The sequence below is a fragment of the Somniosus microcephalus genome, chromosome 2 (genome assembly GCF_052327205.1).
Source record: "Somniosus microcephalus isolate GS21.2 chromosome 2, FLI_Smic_1.0, whole genome shotgun sequence".
Classification (NCBI taxonomy): domain Eukaryota; kingdom Metazoa; phylum Chordata; class Chondrichthyes; order Squaliformes; family Somniosidae; genus Somniosus; species Somniosus microcephalus.
Genome location: NC_140988.1, coordinates 2,533,930 through 2,559,041, shown reverse-complemented (window position 1 = coordinate 2,559,041; position 25,112 = coordinate 2,533,930). Strand labels below are relative to the sequence as shown.

The window sequence follows — 25,112 nt, the reverse complement described above, 5'->3', positions numbered from 1 at the left end:
GTGTGTCCTTTTATAGCTGCAGATTCTTGCTGCAAGTCGAGCTGCAGATCAGAACCCTGACTTTGGTTATTAACAAATCAATTAAGAAGTTGTGACACATTAACAAATTGACAGCAATTGCAGGAAACAAAAAAAAGCAAATTACAGGAAACTTTCTGGTATCCGGCACTGATGGGACCGAGCTGGTGCCGTAACATCAAAAGTGCCGGACATACCAGAGTTAATGTTGAAACATACGGAACTGAGAAGCTCCATGTGAATCAACAAACCCTGTTGCTTAGCAACAGCTTCAAAACAATCGGCTGCAGCTGCAAGCTTCTCTAGCTGAAGCTGTTGCTATAGCTACAGACCTTGCAGCGCTTGACTGGGGGAAAAAAAAGCAACGAGAACTAAAAAAATAGAAAACAGCTCCTGATTTTTGCCGTTAGATCGAGTATTCCGGACCTATAACCTCCGGATAAACCAAAGTTTCCTGTACCCTAATTTCGGGAATCACGTTGTTTAAAAATGTTAAACTTCTCTACATTTACACCTAACTTGGGAGTTATTCAATTGTTTAAGTTTGATTAAACTGACTTGTCTGTGGTCTGCTGCAGCTACTGAGATAGTGGAAGTCAGGGCTGGAGGTCAAATGGCAAGAATGACCCAGTCAGGGGCGGTAGAATAGATGTGCCTAGTAAATTTGACTATGATTAGATGTAAATAAAGTATTAGAGACATGTTACACAAAAGTGTTATGGAATTGTGCAATGGCACACAGAACTGAAAAACCTGGAAAGGGGAAGGTTTCTTGTAGTAAAACACAAATAATGATGCTCTTATTTGTAAAGTGCCCCAAGGTTCTTTACAAAAACTTGCAATAATTGACAATGCCTCCAGTTTGTGTAAACATTTTGTAATAATTCAAAGGAACTGTACTTCAAATTAGACAAAAGAAACCAGATTACAGGAAACTTTCTGGTATCCGGCACTGACGGGACCGAGCTGGTGCCGTTAGATCAAATCTGCCGTATAAACCAGCGGCAATGTTAAAACATACAGCTTTTCAGCTCCGTGTGAATCAACAAACCCTGTTGCTTAGCAACAGCTTCAAAATAGTCAGCTGCAGCTGCAAGCGTCTCTAGCTGAAGCTGTTGCTTAGCTACAGACCTTGCAGAGCCTGACTGGGGAAAAAAAAAAGCAACAAGTAGTAAAAAAAACCTTATAGAAAACGGCTCCTGAATTTTGCCGGTAGGTAAGAGCTTTCCGGACTTTTAACCTCCGGTTAAGCGAAAGTTTCCTGTAGTTTGTTCCCATAAACTGGCTACCAGTCGAGATGATTTACAGTTTAATCTCAACCATTTGCTGCCTTTTATGGACTTCGTTTCCAGTGAAATCAAAAGTTCAAAATTAAAACTTACCATCCATTTTATTTAGGCTTAGTTTAGAGCGAACTTTTGCAAAGCTACTGAAAATTGTTCATTATTTCATCAATTTACAAAGTTTTCATCCAACTTATTAATTCAGTGGGGAATTTTTCTTAAGTTTAGTTTTCAAAAAGCAGATGTTTTAATGACCAAAGGAAAGTCTATATCAAAGTTTTAATGCAAACTCCCCTTTTCCCCTACAAAACAAATCTCAGATGGTTTACTTGCACCAGATGGCTAAACAAAATTGGTGACAAGATTCTAAACTTAACATATTCTAATGTTGGTCATATTGACTTGAGTGCTCGGGAAATACATTTTCACCATCAGCGTCAGGCACTCTCAAGTTAGGTACAGCACAGGCCAAATGCAGAGCAGGCTTCCTGCTGTTTGGACAATGCACCCCGATCACAACCCAGGAATACCTTGGATACGAGTTTCAGGTTCGACAAGACGAAGTAACATGGCTGTTCCCCACAAGAGCTTTTTTAATATATAAAATTGCTATTCCAGCAAGTCAGAATTTAAAGAATATACAATACAAGCCACTTAATCATAACACCATGTCAACTAACATTTCTGCCCAAGAGAAGTGGATTATTTTGTATAAATTTCATGCATGTTATATAATTACTGTTGTAAAGTTATAAAAGTTAAGTGTAAGAACGAAGCACTTCTAAAGTTTAAACTACACTTCAACGAAAAACTTATGACCTTCCATTTTGATTGCAAAATAGCAGTCAGTAAAGGCAGTTTTACCCACTGACACAAATTAATTAACACAGCAGTGGACACCAGGAGGTAATGCATCAGCTGCTGCGGTACCACGTAACAAAATGGACTAAGATTCAGTCTGATGCTCAGCGAATGCCATAGCCAGTTCATTTGTAAACTCTGCAAAATTAGACTCATCAGCATTCACGCTGCCAAACTCTGCAACATCCATATCTTTCACAAATGCTGCACCAGCCGAGGCAGCGATCTCTCTAGGATCTCAATGTAAAGCCAAACATGCTAAAATAGTTCTGCAATGTGGATGGTTTTGCTCAGTTCCAAGCACAGCGTAGCGTGCAACTCACTTCCAGCAGGACAACTTTCCCAGCTTTGCTGTCGGGTGCCCTACTTCTGTTTGGATAATAAAAGGAATTTCTGCCAGACTCGACACGACAGCCAGCTATCAATGAATTGAACGTTCCAATTCTGTCTGCATGGCCAACTCTTGTGCTTTCTTTAGCATGGGTGCAGACACTCTGGCTCCCTTAACATGGGCTTGCTAGAACCAAAGGAGTCCTTCTCCCAACTCTCGCAGCTCCAGAGAGGCCACATTTATTTTCCCATTCCCTGCTTTAATTACCCTCCCAGTTTGCCTCTTAAAAATATTGGCAATGCAGCAACATTACCAAGCCACCACGGTTTCTAGCACTGTAACTCATTTCCTCCAGGGAGTTCAATAAGCAGGCAACGGTCAAAGTGCAGCCGATTGTTGCAGGATCATCTTTGTACTCTGCCAACTATTAGGACCAATAGAAGCCACTTTGCCTGGAAAGTGCTAGGTGTTATAGATTGCGTCCTTCAAAAATCAACATAAAAAGTGAGGTTCACTGTACCTTTAGAAATAGTTAATGCAGGGGACCATTGTGATCTTAGAATATCGAGACAGATGCTGCCATTACTGTTAATATTTGGATGATAAATTCTTGTAGTAAATGCAACCTGCAAGAAAGAGAGAAAGTTACTCAACCAGCACCAACGTAGGCCACAACACACACGCCAAGTTTGCTCTGGTACTATTTTTAGAATAACCAATTAAACCATCAACGTCAATGCTTCACTGTAAATGTGAAAATTAAGAGCTCATTAACCACTGTCAAACACCATCCACAAACTAAAAAAAAACTCAGTTGTCTAGATATAAAAGTTTAGTTGCCACAATCCACATACAAGTCACAACTGAACAGTCTTAAAAAAACAAAGTTAGTTCCAAAATTTGAGACCATCTTGACGGTACTGAAAAAGGAGAAGCAGCTAATCTGGGGAAACGTGCAATTAGCCACCCATTGACTTCAAGATCGATTCCTGACCAGAGTATCTGAGCAGTGGCCTTGTTTAGCTCCTAACCTAGCTTGCTATACATGACACACATGCTCCAGGTCGCAGTCCACCCATGAGATCAGCTAGTATTTTACAAAAGGGTAACATACAACTGGGATCAAGACCATTTTTAATCTCAGGACACACACATCTACAATCTTCTCAAGCTTCACTCTATTCAGAGCAACAGAACCTAATTACTAGAATCTAAAGCTATAGAATTCTTGTTTTTTCACTCCACAAAAGGGTTCTCTGCAGGTCACTTCATGCAGTGATCTGATCCAGGGTTTCTGTCAGTCACTTTTCAGTTGGAGCACTCCAGTTTTCCCTCCGTAAAGAAAGACATCGACAGAACTTCAACACCTTTGCCTCAAGGTTGGGAAACACAAAAATGAACCCAAATCCCTCTACTCCACTGCACAGTCAAAATGATTCTGAAATTCAATGATATTTCCAGGTCAAATGCAGAGTAGCATCCCAAAATGTAGAACATTTGTTTAAAAGCAAGCCAGGTTAGCGCTAAACATTATAGCTCTGCTCGAGATCCCAGATATCTGCATAAACATAAGAAATAGGAGCAGGAGTAGGCCATTCGGCCCTTTGCGCCATTCAATGAGATCATGGCTGATCTTCTGCATCAATTCCATTCACCGACCCCATCGCCATATCCCTTTACTCGTCAGAAATCTATCGCCTTCTGTTTTGAATATACCCAATGATTGAGCCTCCACAGCCCTCTGAGGTAGAGAATTCCAAAGATTCACCACCCTGTGAGAAGAAATTTCTTCTCATCCCAGTCCTGAATGGCCTACCCTTTATCCTGAGGCTGTGGCCCCTGGTTCTAGACTCCCCAGCCAATGGAAACATTCTCCCAGCATCCACCCTACCAAGCCTTGTAATAATTTTGAATGCTTCAATGAGATCCCCTCTCATTCTTCTGAATTCAAGAGAATACAGGCCTAGTTTACTCAATCTCTTCTCATACGACAGTCCCGCCATCCCAGGAATCAATCTTGTGAACCTTCGATGCACTCCCTCTATGGCAAGTAGATCACCAAGACACTTGACAATTAAAGGGCCTGGTAAACCCTTTATAATGAGTGAGGAACAAAAGTTCTATAGCATCCAACTCCAGGAATTGGGTTCTGTTACTCTTAAGTGTCAGCCTTGGTTCAGTGGTAGCACTCTTGCCTCAGTTAGAAGGTTGGGCGTTCAAGTCCCACTCCAGAGACTCCGAGCACATAATCTAAGCTGGCACACTACTGGGTACAGCAGCACAGTGTTTGTGTTACTGGACTAGCGATCCAGAGGCCTGGACTAGCGATCCAGAGGCCTGGACTAATGATCCAGAGACACGAGTTCAAATCCCACCACACGCAGCTGGGGAATTTAAATTCAGTTAATTAAATAAATCTGGAATAAAAAGCTAGTATCAGTAATGGTGACCAAACCCGTCTGGTTCACTAAGTGACTCCAGACCCACAGCGATGTGGCTGACTCTTAACTGCCCTCTGAAATGGCCAAGCAAGCCACTCACTTGTAAAGGCGGCTCACCTTCTCAAGGGCAATTAGGGATCAGCACTAAATGCTGGCCTTGCCAACGACGCCCACATCCCATGAACGAATTTTTAAAAAAAACTTGAGTACAGTACTGAGGAAGCACTGCACGGTCAGAGGTGCCGTCTTTTGGATGTTTTAGGTGGACATAAAAAATCCCACGGCATTATTTGAAAAAGAGTGGGAGAGTTCGTCTGGTGTCCAGGCTGACACTTTTCCCTCAAGTACCACAACAATATTGTGGCGCAATAGATTTCTAGACACAAAAAGGCATCAAGGGGTATGGGGAGAGAGCGGGAATATGGTATTGAGATAGAGGGTCAGCCATGATCATAGTGAATGGCGGAGCAGGCTCGAAGGGCCGACTCCTGCTCCTATTTTTCTATGTTTCTATTAGTCAATTCTCTCACTGCTGTGGGATCGTTTGGGTGAAACTGGCTGCTGTGTCTGCCTACCTTAAAACAGTAACTACACTTCAAAAGTACTTCACTGGCTGTGAAATTCTTTAGGACAACTTGGAAGGTACAATATAAATGTAAGTTTGTTCCATCTTTAAACAGAGTGGAAGTTGAGAAATCTATCGGCATCTGTAGCCAGAAATAAAAATAGCCTGGTTGTAGGTAACTTTAGAAAACACTAGCTGATTTCACAGTCTGCGACCTGGAGTAAAGTTGTAATGTTTGGCGCCTGATCTGGATTGACCTGTAAGGCTCTGGTATGGTAGGTACAGCCGAGAATGAAATGATCTAAAATAAATACTGACGTTAAAATGGTTCTGTAAGTAACCTATTGGATTAAAGAATGTCTACTGTAGCACTAAGCCACACCCATTGGCAAGGCTTGTGCTAGCTGATCGCAAACAGGTGAGGGCTTGGTTCCTGCAATTCTCGGTTAAAAAAGACTTGCATTTATATAGCGCCTTTCACAACCACCGGACATCTCAAAGCGCTTTACAGTCAATTAAGTACTTTTGAAGTGGAGTCACTGTTGTAATGTGCGAAACGCAGCAGCCAATTTGCGTTCAGCAAGCTCCCACGAACAGCAATGTGATAAAATCCAGATAATTTGTTATGTTGGTTGAGGGATAAATATTGGCTAAGACACTGGGGATAACGCCCCATCTCTTCTTCAAAATAGTGCCGTGGGATCTTTTACGTCCACCCGAGAGCGCAGACGGGACCTTGGTTCAACATCTCATCTGAAAGACGGCACCTCCGACAGTGCAGCACTCCCCTGGAGTGTCAGCCTAGATTTATGTGCTCAAGTCCCTGGAGTGGGACTTGAACCCACAGCCTTCTGACTCAGAGGCAAGTGTACTACCAACTGAGCCACAACTGACAGGACGGAGCCCAGGTACTGCTCCCAATGGTTAGCCAGCAACTTCTACTAGCATCGGTGACACCTGACGGGGGCAGAATCTGGTTCAGCTGTGAAGTCTTCTATTGTCAAATAGCCACTGGCCAGCTTCACAGGGACTGCGTGGCTCCTGAAGGACCATCAGCACCCATGGAAGCGTACACTGAAAATAATCATTGCCTTTGGAAAGTAGCTGAAGAAAATCACTTCAAAAAGCACAAAGCCTAAATCATTAGCTTCTTCCCTTCAAGTGGGAAAAGATGCATCACAAAGTAAAGACTGCGACAGCCAACTTTCGCATTAACTACTTTAAATGAGTGCAAAATATTGTGCATTCATGTCAATCAGATCGTGGAATCTTGTCAATCTTGAATGTTAATTCTATAACTCAAGTGCTTTCCTAAAAGGATAAAGCAGCATGTGGAATACATCTCTTCCAGTATCTAAATATTGAAAAGGGTACAGGCACACAGCAGGAGACAAGTTCCATCAGGAACTCGAAGAGGATGTGAACCAGCGACAGCCAGGGGAACATGGGGAGCATTCCATTACCTAGCAGGTTAGTTGCAAGAACCATAAATGGCCCATTTTCCAAGCAACTATATTGGGAAATTTAAGAAACAGGCATGCAACGATGTCCCCCTCAGTTCAGTCATTAGAATATATCTGCTTCTTATTCCTCCTCACCCAATGCTCACATCTAACACTGAATTTGTCAGAGTACTCAAATAGTAAAATTTTAGGCAACAGTTTGACTGCCAATAGTGATGGGCGTCAATAGCTCGACTTGCCTTAGGTGGTTTGAATGGGTAGTCTGTAGGAAAGTGAATGGTCAAGAAGAAGACTCCACCCTGATACGGACTGTCGTTCTGTTGCGAGAGAAATAAAAATTAATTTTACAATTCCTTAATAATAAACTCGTGTATCAAACTTTGAACAAATACTTACAGGTCCCATGATTGTGGCTTGCCAGTGAAACACTAAAAGAAAGAAACACTGGCCATTAGTATGAAATACAAATCAGATTGGACTGTTGCATGCTCCATTAGCCAAGAGAGAGAGATGATGTGAAACAATTACTGGATTTGTACAGTTGGATCCTAAATTTAATCGTGTTTAGTCTAAAGACAGGATGGCAAACTGCGCAACACTGAAATGTGCCACAAACTGGGGGCACTGGCTTTCAGTTTATGCTCAATTAACATCGCACATTCTCCAAGTGGTGGGTAGGCACTTACCTGAAAGGGACCGTCTTTTCTAGCCACCCAACCAGAACAGTGTCAGCAAATATTTAAAACAGTCAACATCCAGAGTGCGTCACAAGGGAGATTATTTACGAGTCCAAGAACGAAACCGTAAAACGGGTCACATTTAAAACTCACACCAACGGGCAGAACGTGATAAGTCTGCACTCCCAAAGAAAGATCAAACTGTCCAGACAGGATCACAACACAGGAAGCACAGATGTAACTGGGATAAAATCTACACAAATAAATGCGATACTAGCATGTATTTTCCAATGCTACAAAGCTCCAAATAAACCTCCAAAAGGTAATCCTAATAATGAATAGAAATAATGCCCATCAGAGACATAATTTCCTCATTCTGTGAATTCCACGTGCAGAGGAAGCCATCATCAACTATTAGGAGGAAAAAATAAAACCAGACACTATCGCTAAGATCCTTGTCATAATTGCATCAGGCAGTCTACCGTAACACTGCATTTGAGGCTCTTTGTGAACTAAAACCTCAGTTCTAAATCACTGGAGAAAAGACAACCATTCTTCTCCCCTCAGTACCGGGCCAGGATACAGTAAAATAGCACCAAGAAGCACCATGTCAGAAATCCCAAGGGCCGACAGGAGAGAATATTTAACAGGACTGAAGTACTTTTACAGAATGAGGAAAACCAGATCATATCCACGAGCCTCATTTGTTTGATTCTAAACAAAAACTAGATGAGAACCTAGACGTGGAATTCAGAGAAGCCATGCAAATCATTCTGGGTCATAATACCAGAATGCTAATTTCCCCCTGCCAATACATTAAGACAATACCTATTCACAGCATGTAAAGTGCACAAGGCAACAGCAAGTAAAAGCTTCTACGTTTTGGATCCATGGAGATTCCCATTGTACAGGTGGAATGATCTGTTCCCTCTCCCTAAAGCAACAAAGGAGATATGTTCTACTGTAACGCTTTCTTCGTGATGAATTTGCAGGGTTCTGTGACAATTGTCTGGATTGACCTCGAAAGATGAAGTCCTATGTGCAAGATAATACTTAAGCTCAATGGAATGACCGAGGGAACTGCCTCTAACACAAGATGTGGTCTTGTGACTGTCCCATCTAGATACCAAACAAGGTGGATCGAAAAGAATGAAGTTCATCAATTTTATATGCCAGAATGAACAAGTTGGCTATCACAAGTGCTAAACTCAAGTACAGGAAACTTTTGTTTAACCGGAGGTTAAAAGTCCGGAAAGCTCTTATCTATCGGCAAAATTCAGGAGCCATTTTCTATAAGTTTTTTTTTACTTCTTGTTGCTTTTTTTTCCCCTAGTCAAGCTCTGCAAGCTCTGTAGCTAAGCAACAGCTTCAGCTAGAGACGCTTGCAGCTGCAGCCAACTGTTTTGAAGCTGTTGCTAAGCAACAGGGTTTGTTGATTCACACGGAACTGAAAAGCTCTATGTTTTAACATTAGGGCTGGATTATACGGCAGTTTTGATCTAACGGCACCAGCTTGGTCCCGTCAGTGCCGGATATCAGAAAATTTCCTGTATAAAAGAAAAGGGGTTCAAATAGTTGAGAATTTATTTAGACCATTCAAACCTTGGCCGGGGGGGGGGGGGGCAAGACTATGTTTAAAAATTCCAAGCACCTTTCGTGAAACTAAAAGACCTCTGTGGTTCTGCAACTGAATGCCACATCACCAAAGGATAACAGAATTCACATGGCTGCCACTTTATCCTAGGCAAACTAGGTGACAAGTCTTGAGCACTCCGAGAGTTAAACGCTAGATTTAGCAATATAAACCCTCTGCAATGCTACAAGTTTCCATGGAGAAATCCTGCACTAGTGGATTCCATCAGTGAAAGATTAAAGTGTCAGTTGATGCTTTGAACCAGGAACTCTTAAGAACCACTTCTTTTGGTAACCAACAAAACAATGTCTCTTTCGCCAAGGTCTCGTTACAGATCTTTATTGACAAAACCATGATCTGAGGCAAACCATGGCAGGACCAGATTTCTGTTGACCACAACGACAGCAGCAGTCCCTATTCTAGCACATTTTGGCTCCCTGAAGGACAGCAGAGGTATCCAAGGTATTTTGTTTACGTGCCAGCGTATGTGGCCAAATCCAAACGGTTTGGTTCTGCGACTTGCAATTATGCACCCTATGCTCTGGAATTCCCTCCCTAAACCTCTCCGTCTCTCTCTTCCTTTAAGATGCTCCGTAAAACCTACCTCTTTGACCAAGCTTTTGGCCCCAGTCTCCCATGTGGCTCGGTGTCAAATTTTGTTTGATGATCGCTCATGTGAGGCGATGATTTACTACGTTAAAGGCGCTGCATAAATGCAAGTTGTTGTCATAGCCTCAGAATAACCATGGCGAACATGTAGCCAGTCTCTCCTGGACTTCACAGCTAGGTCTATTACAATCCAAACTTCCATTCTGGCACTAATGGTACCTCCAATTTTCCTAGTTAAATGGTAACTGGCCCGTGGCCTGGGAAAGCAAGTGTCCAAACCAAAAAGCTTGCCTTGAGTATTTTGTTAATCCCAATGAAGTCGCTCCTGTAAATATTGGAAGAATCCATGTGAAGTAATGTAGTCTTCTCGGGGATTCTTCTATTTACTCCTCTGGAAAGTTTCAACCAATATTTGGAGTGGCAATCAGTGGAAGACAGCCCGAGTACCAACTGGCACTGTATTTTGGTGGTGGGGGCAGACGGAAAGAGGGGGGAGAAAGAGAAGACATAAACCAACATGGTAAACGCTGCACACCCTTTGTACAATAACTCAAATCCATCTCAAATATTGTCCCACTACCAGCAAAACAGAGCCCCCAGTACTTTACTGTAATATGAGATAGCTCAGAACACTCTCCAGAAAACAAAGCAAACTTGGAAGCACAAACCTACCACTGTATTAATGTCTACAATCACATGTTTCCACAGTAACAGCATTCCAAGGGTCCAGCTTATTCACCAGGTGTGAAGCTCTTTGGGGCAGACCGAGGATGCATTGCATAATGCAAGCTCTTTCTTCTAGTCACTACTGCTGAGAATATGGATGTAGACTTGGTCCTTGCCCAGAGAATTTAGCTTCCACTGTGACTTCAAGAGTTCTAATTCCCCCACATATTGGACACTAGGGTCAATGCGTTGGAACTTACTGAAGTTGTGTCTATTTGGTCCTTAAAGAGACATTTTCCTGAAAAAGGCAGCCATACTGCACACCACAGGCTTTCAGCCATTCAAAAGTAGGAAACCGTGGGCTACGTATGAAGGTTCCCACAATGAAGATTTACACTAGTTTGGCTTTTGGGATATTGTCTACATTGGCTGGACGACTATCTGCAATTAACCTGGCTGATAACTAATACTTAGACAACTCTCAAACTAATTTCTCACTTAAGGAAACTCTTACTTAACGAAACTCAACACAATTTGTAAGTTGCAACAGTTAAATACAAAGGTGCACATCCCACTATCTAACCTATTAAATTATTTTCCTGGAGACACATGCTTGTATTAGATGATTATTTAACAAACAATATGTATCCAGAAACCCAAAAGCACAATCAGCTACATGCTGTGTAAACAGAAGCCTTCAGAAATCTATTTGGTCCAAATTCTCCCATATACTCCCTGGAGTTTAGATGAGAGGTGATCTCATTGAAACATACGTTTCTGAGGGGGATTGACAGGGTAGCTGCTGAGAGGCTGTTTCCCCGGGCTGGAGAATCTAGAACCAGGGGTCACAGTCTCAGGATAAGGGGTCGGCCATTGAAGACTCAGAGGAGGAGGAATTTCTTCACTCAGAGGGTTGTGAATCTTTGGAATTCTCTACCCCAGAGGGCAGTGGATGCTGAATCGTGGAGTATATTCAAAGCGGAGAGATAGATTTTTGGACTCTAGGGGAATCAAGGGATATGGGGATCAGGCGGGAAAGTGGAGTTGAAGTCAAAGATCAGCCATGATCTTACTGAATGGCGGAGCAGCCTCGAGGGGCCGAATGGTCGACTCCTGCTCCTATTTCTTATGTTCTTATCTTAAGTGTTATTGGCTCAGTTGCTGTCACTTTCACCTCTGAGTCAAGAGGGGTGTAGGTTCAAGTCGCAATCCAGAGACTTGAGCACAAAATCCAGGCTGACACTCTGGTGCCGTCTTCCAGATGAGACGTTAAACATCTGCCCTTTCAGGTGGACAGAAAAGTTCCTACAGCACTATTCCAAAGAAGAGCTGTGGAGTTCTCCCCATTATTTATCCCTCATCTAACATGACTAAAACAGATTATCCGGTCACTCAAGGGGGTGAATGGCCGACTCCTGCTCATATTTTGTTTTATGTTCTTATGGCCTTGCTATGGAAAGAGGTCAATACATCCAGGAGGAGTCCATAATGGATTAGTCAGGTTCACTGAGACAAAATCCAACACAAGGTATCTAAGCAGATGTAGTTGCAGAGAGGAAATGGGCCCATATAATCATCTTCCAGGAACTACACTGCCTTCATTTCAAAATCTGGTACAAAAGGACTCGATACTTTAGCCAAAGCAAAATTTGAGTCTACTACTTGTTGCAATACTTGGGGCACATGATGTTAGCATGAAGGACCCTGAACCAAGTGGCATGAAGGACCCTGAGCCAAGTGAATAAATTCTACTTAACTAAATGGCAGAGGACATGGTATGAAGAGAAACTTTTACATAAGGAAGGATCGTCTTCAGTTAACTCTGTGCTTTTGCAAGAGTAAGAGTCAGTCCTCTTTACGTTACATCTGTGCTAACCAACTCAAACGAACCTGAAATGCTAGCGGCTGTGTTCGTGCTGACCATTGTCTGGATTAACTGCAGAGAATTGGGGCCAAAAGCTCTGCAACTAAACCAACAGATTAGAACAAGCCAAGGCTTTTCCTCAGCCTTCAACAACAACTTGCATTTATATAGCACCTTTAACATAGTGAAACGTCTCAAGGCCCTTCACAGGAGTGTTGAGACAAAATTTGATAGAAGCCACAGAAGGAGAAAATAGGGCAGACGACCAAAAGCTTCGTCAAAGAGGGAGGTTTTATGGAGCGTCTCAGAGGAGAGGTTTAGGGAGGGAGTGCCAGAGCTTAGGGCCTTGGCAGCTGAAGGTACGACCACCAATGGTTGAGCGATTATAATCAGGGATGCTCAAGAGGTCAGAATTTGAGGGGCGCGCGGTGGTTTGTGGGGCTGCAGGAGATTACAGAGATAGGGAGGGGCGAGGCCATGGAGGGATTTGAAAACAAGGATAAGAATTTTTACATCAAAACGTTGCCGGATCAGGAGCCAATGTAGGTCAGCAAGCACGGGGTGATGGGTGAACGGGACTGGGTGTGAGTTAGGACACAGGGCAGTGAGCACAGGGGGTGATGGGTGAACGGGACTGGGTGTGAGTTAGGACACGGGGCAGTGAGCACACGGGGTGATGGGTGAACGGGACTGGGTGTGAGTTAGGACACAGGGCAGTGAGCACAGGGGGTGATGGGTGAACGGGACTGGGTGAGAGTTAGGACACGGGGCAGTGAGCACAGGGGGTGATGGGTGAACGGGACTTGGTGCGAGTTAGGACACAGGGCAGTGAGCACGGGGTGATGGGTGAACGGGACTGGGTGAGAGTTAGGACACAGGGCAGGGAGCAGAGGGTGATGGGTGAACGGGACTGGGTGTGAGTTAGGACACGGGGCAGTGAGCACAGGGGGCGATGGGTGAACGGGACTGGGTGCGAGTTAGGACACGGGCAGTGAGCACAGGGGGTGATAGATGAACGGGACTGGGTGAGAGTTAGGACACGGGGCAGTGAGCACAGGGGGTGATGGGTGAACGGGACTGGGTGTGAGTTAGGACACGGGGCAGTGAGCACAGGGGGTGATGGGTGAACGGGACTGGGTGTGAGTTAGGACACAGGGCAGTGAGCGCAGGGGGTGATGGGTGAACGGGACTGGGTGTGAGTTAGGACACGGGGCAGTGAGCACAGGGGGTGATGGGTGAACGGGACTTGGTGCGAGTTAGGACACGGGGCAGTGAGCACAGGGGGTGATGGGTGATATGCCTATCAATTAGTCCAATAAAAGGCGACGAGTTAAGAACGTAACTGAAGGTTTTTATTGGCTAAATAACAGAGCCCACCCTCGTGGGTGATCCGATCCAACAGGGAGGAATACTAGCCAGTCAGCTACCTTTATACCTGGGCAGGTAATGGGCGGAGTCGGAGGTGGTCAGCCCAGGTATAACAGTGCGACAAGAGGCGACCTCGTGTAGTGATGTGACAGTGAGAACAGTGAGAACAATATACAGTGATAACTATAACAGTGGTTTACCACATTCACCCCTTGTTTAGATTAGAGTCCGGCGGGGTGAAGTGTATTACCAGCTCTGGTATGTCAGTCTGTCCGGAGGCTTCGTTAGCCTCTCCGATCGTCGCAGCGGCGGTGTTACATTATCCGGTGTTAAAGCTGGTGTCTGCGTAGTCGGCAAAGGCTCGTGGGGTTCCGGCATGCCGTCTACCTCGGCTGGACTCGGGGGGTTGGGAGGGGGGGGGTGAGGGTGCGAGGTCTCGTAAGGAGACAGTGTCCTCCCGTCCGTCTGGGTAAGCCACATAGGCGTACTGGGGGTTGGCGTGCAGGAGGTTCACCTTCTCGACCAGGGGGTCCGTTTTATGGGCCCTCACGTGCTTTCGCAGCAAGACGGGTCCCGGAGAGGTCAGCCAGGTTGGTAGGGTGGTTCCCGTAGTCGACTTCCTGGGGAAGACAAACATTCGAGCATGGGGGGGTGGTGTTAATGGCAGTGCAAAGTAGTGACCGGATGGAGTGCAGCGCAATCGGGAGGACCTCTTGCCAGCGGGAGGTTGGGAGGCCCTTAGACTTTAAGGCTAAGAGGGTGGCCTTCCATACCGTCGCGTTCTCTCTTTCCACCTGGCCGTTCCCTCGGGGGTTGTAGCTGGTGGTCCTGCTTGCTGCAATACCCCTCTCCAATAGGAACTGACGGAGTTCCTCGCTCATGAAGGAGGCGCCCCGGTCACTATGTATATAGTTCGGGAACCCGAACAAGGCGAAGAGTTTGTTCAGGCATTTAATGACCGTGTTACTGGTCATGTCTGGGCAGGGGAAGGCAAAGGGGAAACGGGAGTACTCATCAACGATGTTGAGGAAGTACACATTACGGTCGGATGACGGTAGGGGCCCCTTGAAGTCGATGCTCAGACGCTCGAAGGGGCGGGTGGCCTTGATCAGGCTTGCTCTGTCCGGCTTATAGAAGTGCGGTTTGCACTCAGCACAGATCTGGCAGTTCCTGGTCATGGTCCTGACCTCCTCGATGGAGTATGGCAGGTTGCGGGCCTTAATGAAATGGTAGAGTCTGGTGACTCCGGGGTGGCAGAGGTCATTGTGGAGGGTCTGAAGTCTATCACTTTGCGCGCTGGCGCATGTAATGCGTGAAAGAGCATCAGGGGGGTCGTTCAGTTTACCGGGCCGGTACAAGATCTCATAATCATAGGTGGAAAGCTCGATTCTCCACCTCAAGATTTTGTCATTCTTGATCTTGCCCCTCAGCTTGTTATTAAACATGAAGGCAACCGAGCGTTGGTCGGTGAGGAGGGTAAATCGTTTGCCTGCCAAGTAGTGCCTCCAGCGCCGTACTGCCTCCACAATTGCCTGGGCTTCCTTCTCGACCGACGAGTGTCGGGTCTCGGGGCCCTGTAGGGTCCTTGAGAAGAAGGCTACCGGCCTACCCTCCTGGTTAAGGGTAGCGGCTAGGGCGAAGTCGGATGCATCGCTCTCCACTTGGAAGGGGATTGACTCATCCACTGCGTGCATTGTGGCCTTGGCTATGTCTCCCTTAATGAGAGAGAAGGCCGCGCACGCCTCTTCCGTGAGGGGGAAGGATGTGGTTTTCAGGAGGGGTCTGGCTTTGTCCGCATAATTGGGTACCCATTGGGCATAGTAGGCGAAAAGCCCCAGGGTTCTCCTAAGTGCTTTTGGACAGTGGGGGAGGGGTAGCTCCATGAGGGGGCGCATTCTTTCGGGGTCGGGGCCGATGACTCCGTTCTCTACTACACAGCCAAGGATGGCAAGGCGCGCTGTGTTAAACACGCATTTCTCCTTATTGTAGGTGAGGTTCAGCCGTTGGGCCGTACAGAGGAATTTCTCCAGATTCACGTCATGGTCCTGCCGGTTGCGGCCGCAGATGGTGACGTTATCGAGATAGGGGAAAGTGGCCTGTAGTCCGTTCTGGTCAACCATCCGGTCCATCTCCCGTTGGAAAACCGAGACCCCGTTGGTGATACCAAAGGGGACCCGAAGGAATTGGTAGAGGCGGCCATTCGCCTCGAAGGCGGTGTACTGGCTGTCCTCCGGGCTGATGGGGAGTTGGTGGTAGGCCGACTTGAGGTCGATGGTCGAGAATACGCGGTATTGTGCAATCTCATTGACCATGTCCGATATGCGGGGGAGGGGGTATGCGTCCAGCTGGGTGTATCTGTTTATGGTCTGGCTGTAGTCGATAACCAGGCGATTTTTGTCGCCGGTCTTGACTACCACCACCTGGGCACGCCAGGGGCTGCTGCTCCCCTCAATAATGCCCTCTTTCAGGAGTCGCTGCACCTCAGAGCTAATGAAGGCTCTGTCCCCAGCGCTGTACCGCCTGCTCTTAGTAGCGACAGGTTTGCAGTCGGGGGTGAGGTTAGCGAACAGGGAAGGTGGCGGTACCTTGAGGGTGGATAGGCTGCAGGTGTTACGCGGTGGGCGGTTTAACTTTCGCTGGTTGTCGACTGAGTGGGGGGAGGGGTCCACCGTATGCTAGGGTTACACTTTGGAGGTGGGATTGGAAGTCCAGCCCTAGTATGACGGCAGCGCACAGCTGGGGGAGTACGAGGAGTTTAAAATTTTTATACTCTGTCCCTTTAACCGACAATGTCACGACACAGTAGCCGCTGATGTCTGTGGCGTGCGACCTCGATGCCATCGAGATGCGGCTGCGCGTTGGCAGGACGGGGAGGGAGTAGTGGCTCACCGTGTCTGGGTGGATGAAGCTCTCCGTGCTTCCGCTGTCGAACAGGCAGGTCGTGGCGTGGCCGTTGACTTTGATGTCCATCATTGAGCTGGCCAGGTGGTGCGGGCGGGCTTGATCCAGGGTCACGGAAGCTAGGGTGTAGATGAGCGCGTCGTTGTCATGACAAGATGGCGGCGAAGATGGCGGCCCCCGTAGTTCACATGAGGCTCTGTTTAAATCGTTTGCCCCGCACAAAGATGGCCGCCCCTGCTGTTCCCATGAGGCTCTGCAGGCTTCGGCTGCCCCGCACAAAAATGGCCGCCCCTGGTTTTCCCATGAGGCTCTGCAGGCTTCGGCTGCCCCGCACAAAGATGGCCGCCCCTGGTTTTCCCATGAGGCTCTGCAGGCTTCGGCTGCCCCGCACAAAGATGGCCGCCCCCAGGGTTCGCATGAGGCACTGCTGGCTTCTGAGGATTTGCTTCTGCAGGCCTTGGAGAAGTGGCCTTTCTTGAGGCAGGTTTTGCAGGTCGAGTTTTTGGCTGGGCAGCGCGACCTCGGATGCTTCTCCTGGCCGCAAAAGAAGCAGCCAGCGGCCCGATCGGGGTTGCCTGATGTCGGGGCCGGTACCGGGGCTAGCGGGCCCGGTCGGATCCGTGATGCAGACGCTGAGGTAGGTCCCGGGGGCAGCGCTGTGAAGGGTGGTGGGGTGGGGGTCGGGCCCGAGTCCCAGGGTCGCGAATAGTACCTGGCAAACGCTTCCTGGTCTTGCTGGGTGGCCTCTAGGGTGAGGGCGAGGGCTTCGGCCTTGTCCAGGTCTATGTCCTTAGCTTCAAGCAGTCTTTGCCGTGTGTAGTCGGAACGTAGGCCTCTCACCAAGGCGTCGCGGACATTGTCTTCCATGTTCGCAGTAGCCGTCACCGCTTTAAAGTCACAGTTCCTGCCGAGTTGTCTCAGCGCTCGTGAAAATTCAGCTATCGATTCTCCTGGCTGTTGCTGGCGAGATCTTAAGAGATGCCTAGTGTACATGTAGTTTACCGGGCTCCGGTACTGCTGTTTCAGTAGGTTGATGGCGTCGTCGTACGTAGTCATGTCCTGGATGAGTGTATATACTCTCGGGCTCGCTTGGGCTTTCAGGACTCTTAGTTTGGATCTCTGAGGGACGACGGCTTCCTCCAGGTACGATTCGAAGCAGTCCAGCCAGTGTTTGAAGTCGTTGGCTGAGTTTGGTGCCTGTGGGTTTAGATCCAGGTATGGTGGTTTCAAGGCTTGCAGCCAAGCCGGCTGGTGTGGCCCGTTGTCTGGAGGCTGCTGTTGCTGTGCTGCTGGGTGAGCTCCTTGCTGTTGCTGTTCATTATCAGACATCTTTAAAATTTAGTCAATAAAATTGATATGCCTATCAATTAGTCCAATAAAAGGCGACGAGTTAAGAACGTAACTGAAGGTTTTTATTGGCTAAATAACAGAGCCCACCCTCGTGGGTGATCCGATCCAACAGGGAGGAATACTAGCCAGTCAGCTACCTTTATACCTGGGCAGGTAATGGGCGGAGTCGGAGGTGGTCAGCCCAGGTATAACAGTGCGACAAGAGGCGACCTCGTGTAGTGATGTGACAGTGAGAACAATATACAGTGATAACTATAACAGTGGTTTACCACAATGGGCGAACGGGACTCGGTGTGAGTTAGGACACGGGGCAGTGAGCACAGGGGGTGATGGGTGAACGGGACTGGGTGTGAGTTAGGACACGGGGCAGTGAGCACAGGGGGCGATGGGTGAACGGGACTGGGTGTGAGTTAGGACACGGGGCAGTGAGCACAGGGGGCGATGGGTGAACGGGGCTCGGTGTGAGTTAGGACATGGGGCAGTGAGCACAGGGGCTGATGGGTGAACGGGACTGGGTGCGAGTTAGGACACGGGGCAGTGAGCACAGGGGGTGATGGGTGAACGGGACTGGGTGTGAGTAAGGACACGGGGCAGTGAGCACAGGGGGTGATGGGTGAACGGGACTGGGTGTGAGTTAGGACACGGGGCAGTGACCACAGGGGGCGATGGGTGAACGGGGCTCGGTGTGAGTTAGGACACGGGGCAGTGAGCACAGGGGGTGATGGGTGAACGGGACTGGGTGTGAGTTAGGACACGGGGCAGTGAGCACAGGGGGCGATGGGTGAACGGGGCTCGGTGTGAGTTAGGGCACGAACGTCTTGATTGCTCCAAAGAATGATCTTTAACTGAACCAAAGACATTGCTAAATTTGAGACATCATTCATGGTTTTCCGGCTGATTCGCAACAAGCACTGTTGCGCTGCGGACAAGCTTTAATAGTACTAGATACCACATCACTAAACAACAGATGACACAATCAGTGATTAGAAAATATGCTTGGTATTCAGAGATGTTAAAAAATCTGCCAACATTGACAGATGCCAAGGCCAAAGGGAGATCTGTCCAAACCAAGGTTTTTGCACCAAGGTGACTGTGTTGACTAAACAGCAAAACCTAGCCGAAGTCAGTAAAAAAAAACTTAACAGCTTCTAAACCGTCCGCAGATATTCAAGAGCAAAAGTCTTCTATTCTTCAGTGGAGCTTGGCAGCCAAGGCACACCTGCATGCAAACTGCACACAGCTGCTGCTAACAGACAAGATGAGGATTCACAATGAGGTCATTTATAAAAAAGGACAGTGAAGAACACCTGATGCAATCATGTCAATGCTCTCAAGTGTCTTTGATGTTTCCTTCCACAGAAAACCAGCAAGTTCCCATTTTTAAGCGGAGTTTAAAGAACACATAAATCGTATGATCAATAGAGGCATTTCCTTTTTAAAAAGGTGTGTGTACCATTTCATTTAAAACACTCACTGTCATCTCCAACTGGACCTGCAGAACACTGTGCTGGAGGATCACGAGCCAAGTCATTGAGTTCCTGGATTTAAAAATGAAAACCCGAGTTACAGTTTCATGGATCAAAAGACAATCTTCAAAACAGTGGTTATTTGAAATGACAATCTTGCCTGTCAGACCATTTAAAAGCAAAAGTATTAAAAATACACCCTCCAAACTGATAACATTAATTAGGCAATAAAGGTATGCACAAAATTTTACAATAATCTGACACTGGTCACTTTTTTGCTGATACCAGCTTTTTATTTCCAGATTTTTAAAAAAAAAACTGAATTCATAGTGGTGAAGGGTTGTTTTTCAGACTGGAGGGAAGTGTACAGTGGTGTTCCAGGGGTCGCTATTAGGACCACAGCTATTTGACATTAATGACCTGCACTTGGGGACAGGGGACATCATTTCAAAGTTTGCAGATGAGACAATGTTTGGAAATGTAGTAAACAATGAGGAGGATAGTAGCAGACTTCAGGAGGACATAAACAGACTGGTGAAATAGGCAGACACATGGCAGATTAAATTTAAAGCAGAGAAGTGATGCATTTCGGAAGGAAAAATGAAGAGGCAAATTTTAAAGAGGGTGCAAGAACAGAGAGAGACATAAAATTTTGATGGTGGCAGGGCAAATTGATGTGGCTGTTAACAAAACATAAGGGACCATTAGCATAGATAGAGGCAGAGAGTACAAAAGCAAAGAAGCTATGGTAAACCTTTATAAAAGCACTGATTAGGCCTCTGCTGGAGTGTGGTGTCCAATTCTGGGCACCACACCTTAGGAAGGATATCAAGGTCTTGGAGAGGGTGCAGAGGAGTTTTACTAGAATGGTACCAGGGATGCGGGACATCCATTATGTGGAGAGATTGGAGAAGCTGGGATTGTTCTCGGAGCAGAGGAATTTAAGGGAAGATTTAATAGAGGTGTGCAAAAATTATAAGGGGGTTTGATAGAGTAGATAGGGAGAAACTGTTTCCACTGGCAGGAGGGTCGGTAACCAGAGGACACAGATTTACAATAATTGGGAAAAGAACCGGGGGAGATTCTTTTACACAGCGAGTTGTTGTGATCTGGAATGCGCTGCCTGAAAGGGTGGCGGAAGCAGATTCAATAGTAACTTTCAAAAGGGAATTGGATAAATACTTGACGGGGAGAAATTTGCAGGGCTGTGGGGAAAGAGCAGGAGTGGGACTAAATGCATAGCTCTTTCAAAGAGCCGTCAGACACGATGGGCCTTTTGAAAGGCCTCCTTCTGCGCTGTATCATTCTCTGAAATTCTCACTGCTATGGCGAGATCTGAATTCACACCCTCTGGATTATGAGTCCAGTTACATAACCACAACAGTGCCATACCCACAACTGATAGAGGGGGAGACCTGGTTCAAGCACATTTACCACGCACATGTACACTGCCGACGCTCTACCTCACCACCATTCTCAATCGCCACTGCCCGATTTGTGTCACTGCTTGACCAACATCCAGCACTGTACGAGCAGAGATTTCCTTAAATTAAATATTGGGAACACCAAAGCCCATTGTCTTCAGTCCTCTTCATAAACTCCATTCCCCAGCCACTGACTCCATGCTCTCCCTGGCTACTGTCGGAGGCTGAACCAGACCCGTGTCCTATTTGGCATTCTGACCCCATTTCATCTCCATCACAAAGACTGCCTACTTCCTCTTTGTAATATCGATTATGTCTCCGACCCGTCTCAGCCCATCTGCTGCTCCTCCCCATCTCTAACCTCTGGCATTCCTTCCCTAAACCTTTCCGCGACTCTACCTCTTCTGCTTTAAGTCACTCCTTAAAACCTACCGTTTGACCAAGCTTTTGGTCACCTGTCCTAATAGCTCCTTATGTGGCTCGCTGTCAAATTGTGTTCAATAGATTGACCTTTGGGATTAGAGGGTTGACCTATGAGGAGAGAGCAAGTAGAATGGGCCGATACTCTCTGGAGTTTAGAATAAGGTGATCTCATTGAAACATGCAAGATTCTGAGGGGGATTGACAGGACAGATGCCGAAAGGCTGTTTCCCCTGGCTGGAGAGTCTAGAACTAGGGGGCATAGTCTCAGGATAACGAGTTGGCCATTGAGGACTGAGATGAGGAGAAATTTCTTCAGTCAGTGGACTGAATCATTGGAATTCTCTACCCCAAAGGGCTGTGGAGGCCGAGTCATTGAGTATATTTAAGGCTGAAATAGATAAGATTTTCAGGCACTAAGGGAACCAAGGGATACGGGAATAGGGCAGGGAAGTGGAGTTGAGGTAGAAGTTCAGCCGTGATCTTATTGAATGGCAGAGCAGGCTCGAGGGGCCAAATGGCCGACTCCTGCTCCTATTTATGTTCTTATGTTGCACAACAGTTATACTTGTTTGTCACCTCCTTTAGCCGGGCACAGCATTGTACTGCATCAATGCAACTTCCTCATTCTGTTCAATTGTTTAGCAGGTTGGGATACTTCCAGAGAAGCCAGTCAGACAGCTAGCTTTATTTTTATACCACAATTGTCTTTATCCTCTTCTACCATCCCCATGGCAAATTGTGTTTACATATGTACTTTGTATGTATAGGCACTGAATGAATTGTTCGTACGAATGCGAGTGATGGACTGTAAAAAACCAAGCGAAAATAAATCAGACATTTCAAATTGGGGCTGTTTTCAAATGGAGACGATCAAATGTTTGTTGTGAACACTTTATAACAATGCCAAAGCATTGTTAATCCAAAAATCCTAATCTCTGTGCTACAAACCATTCAAAGCCTTACTCAGCACCTAACTGGCTCTTCTAATCTAGCAAAACATTTCACAATTACCAGTCAGGGGTCACAAAATATAATTCTTGAAGAACTTCAAACTATGACCAACTTTTAAAGGGTTTAGATAATGACTACCCGAGAACGGCTTTGAAAAACTCAAAATACTCCAAATTTAGACTGAAATTAGGTTTTAAATTATGAAATAAGATCTGAGCTGATATTCTACCATTAGAAAACCTAAGGACAGACGAAGGACAAAACAACTTTACCCAAATACTCAAACCGCTATCAAAAGTGATCTAGTCCACCTTTGGACCTTTTCAGGACGTACAAAATCCTGAATTGAAATATGGATAAATATACAATATCCATACATATATGTTCAATTTAACTCATTAATGTACATACATAGTGCCAAAACCCCCACAATTTCACATCAAATCCTATCCAGAGCCACCAACAAAAGTAAGCACAAGATTATTATACAAAGCAGGAACAAGTTACTCGAAACCTCAAGACATCATCCGACTTCAAATCTGAACTCTGTACTTCAGCACTGACACTAGAGGAAGTTTACTGATTTTTTTTTAATGGACTCCAACTGTGCAACTGGCAATGACTTGAGTCAGGACTGGCTGTCATCATTGTTATGTATGAATTTGGAGATGGGCGCGTAAATTTGTCCCGATGACATAGAGCAAAATCTTGTCAGGCTGTATAAAACACACTTGGAAGTTCGTTTTCAGTTAGTATTGTACAAAACTGGTTTATACCTATGGGGATTTGAGCACCCTCAGATTATTAAATTCCACATATAGCAAAGGTTTCACATGACACATCTGAAACAAATTTGTAACATACAAGTACACTAAACAGCATCCAGAGAGCAAAAACTTTTCAAATCTTTGAAGTTTTGATTTACAAATAATACTTCCCTCCAAAGACGACAACATTAAGGAAACACGTACAGCAAATAATCATTCAATGCAGTGTAAGTCCCAAAATCTGTATGCTGATAAAAAGAACATGCACCCTAAACAGTAACCCGTCCCTTTACAAATGCTGCTTGTTCCCAGTGTTATATTTCAGATGTGCAACTTTGGTCTCAGCCAGAATTCTGCATTGAGATACAAGATTCTGCTGCATTTCCGATTTGGGGTTTCACTTTCGTACAAAAAAGGGAAGGTGCCATGTTGAAAAGTTGTTTTCCGTAACCTTTTGGTCAAAAGCTCCAGCTTTAAGCGATGTTAAAATTTAAATAAATAGAGAGAGGGGGTCCCCGCTGGAGGTGGAGGGGAGGGAGCCGAGGCTCAGTGGGTGAGGATAATGTGCTGACTCTCACTCAGGCTCCTCTCTCCCCCCCCGGGCCGCCATCTTCAGAGGCAAAGGGAGAGGCCAGAGCCCCGGCCCCAGCCCCGCCGCCTCGCCCAGCCCCAGGATATGGCGGGGTTGAGGGACCTTCCACCCCCTTCACAACCCGGCCTTGGGATCAGGCATCCCTGACCCCCGCTCACACCCCGGGGACCAGCACCGACCCCCCCGGACTACCCTCACACACCGGGGGAAGAGGCCCGGCCACTCCCGGGTGGAGGGAGAGAGAGAGAGGCCCCGGGCTCAGGTTGGGAGAGGCCCGGTCGTTACCTTGTTGATCCGCTTGAGCGCCATCCCGCCCCCGGGGGCCGGCGGCAGTCGCTGTGGAAAAGGCGAGGCTCGAGTGCCGCTTAGGCCTGTGCTGCTGCTGCTGCTGCGGCGGCGGCTCCGGCTGCTGTCCCACCCCGGGCTCTGTCACTAGACTAGGCTGAGCTACGCTCTGTCTGTCTCTCTCACTCACTCACTGCCCGGCGCCGCTCCTCGCCACAAGATGGCGGCCGCCGGAACTACATTAACCCCCCTCCCGGCTGCGCGCGCACCCTCCGCTCACTCCGCCCCGCGCCTCATCACCCACCAGGGCAAAGAAAAGCGTTCCGCGGAGAACAACAACAACTTGTATTTATGCAGCGCCTTTAACGTCCCGTCCCTGGAAATGGAGCATGCAGTGTCCGCCAGTGGGCACGGGAGGGACTGGAGTATCATTCAACAGAATTTTAATTTAAGTTGTTACGGTTCCTTTTAATTTTTTTAAGTTACAGTCCTTATTGGTTGTGCCCCTGAAAAAAGGGGCACCTGCTGAACTTAAAATTGGCAACTGCCAACAAGAAGAGTAAAACGTCCCAAGGTGCTGCACAGGAGTATTATAAGACAAAAAATTTGACACCGAGCCACATAAGGAGTTAATTAGGGCAGGTGACCAAAGGCTCGGTCAAAGAGTTGGGTTTTAAGGAGCGCTTTAAAGGATGATAGAGAGGTAGTAAGACAGAGAGGTTCAGGCAGGGAATTCCAGAGCTTAGGGCCCAGGCAACAGAAGGCACGGCTGCCAATGATGGATGCTCAAGAGGGCAGAATTGGAGGAGCACAGATATCTCGGGGGGGGGGGGGGTTGTAGGGCTGAAGGAGATTACAGAGATAGGGAGGGGCGAGGCCATGGTGGGATTTGAAAACAAGGATGAGAATTTTGAAATCGAGGCGTTGCTTAACCGGGAGCCAATGTAGGTCAGCGAGCACAAAAGAAAAGAAAGACTTGCATTTCTACAGCGCCTTTCACGACCACCAGATGTCCCAAGCCGTTTTACATCCAATGAATCATCGTGAACGGTGGCACAGTGTTATGTTACTGCATGAGTAATCCAGAAGCCTGAATTAATGGTCTGGAGACATGAGTTCGCAATCCCACCACGGCAGCTGGGGAATTTAAATTAAGTTAATTAAATAAATCTGG

The 25,112-nt window shown here is 46.7% G+C and overlaps 1 protein-coding gene across 3 annotated transcripts in view; it reads right to left on the bottom strand.

Moving 5' to 3' along the window:
• LOC147122489 (ubiquitin-conjugating enzyme E2 D2-like) overlaps positions 1–24,188 on the bottom strand; it is a 51,529-nt gene extending 27,341 nt beyond the window's left edge. Inside the window, exons 1-5 of one of the 3 annotated variants that reach the window (XM_086005741.1) lie at positions 23,939–24,188; positions 19,505–19,568; positions 7,359–7,390; positions 7,202–7,279; positions 3,014–3,119 (exon numbers count right to left, since the gene is read on the bottom strand). In XM_086005741.1, coding sequence (XP_085861867.1) covers positions 3,014–3,119; positions 7,202–7,279; positions 7,359–7,390; positions 19,505–19,568; positions 23,939–23,962 — 304 coding nt within the window. In that variant the 5' untranslated portion in view covers positions 23,963–24,188. Of the gene's footprint in view, positions 1–3,013; positions 3,120–7,201; positions 7,280–7,358; positions 7,407–19,504; positions 19,569–23,938 lie in introns of those variants that run through there. The other 2 variants (XM_086005750.1, XM_086005759.1) reach the window with 2 other exon arrangements.
• Positions 24,189–25,112: the final 924 nt, after the last annotated feature.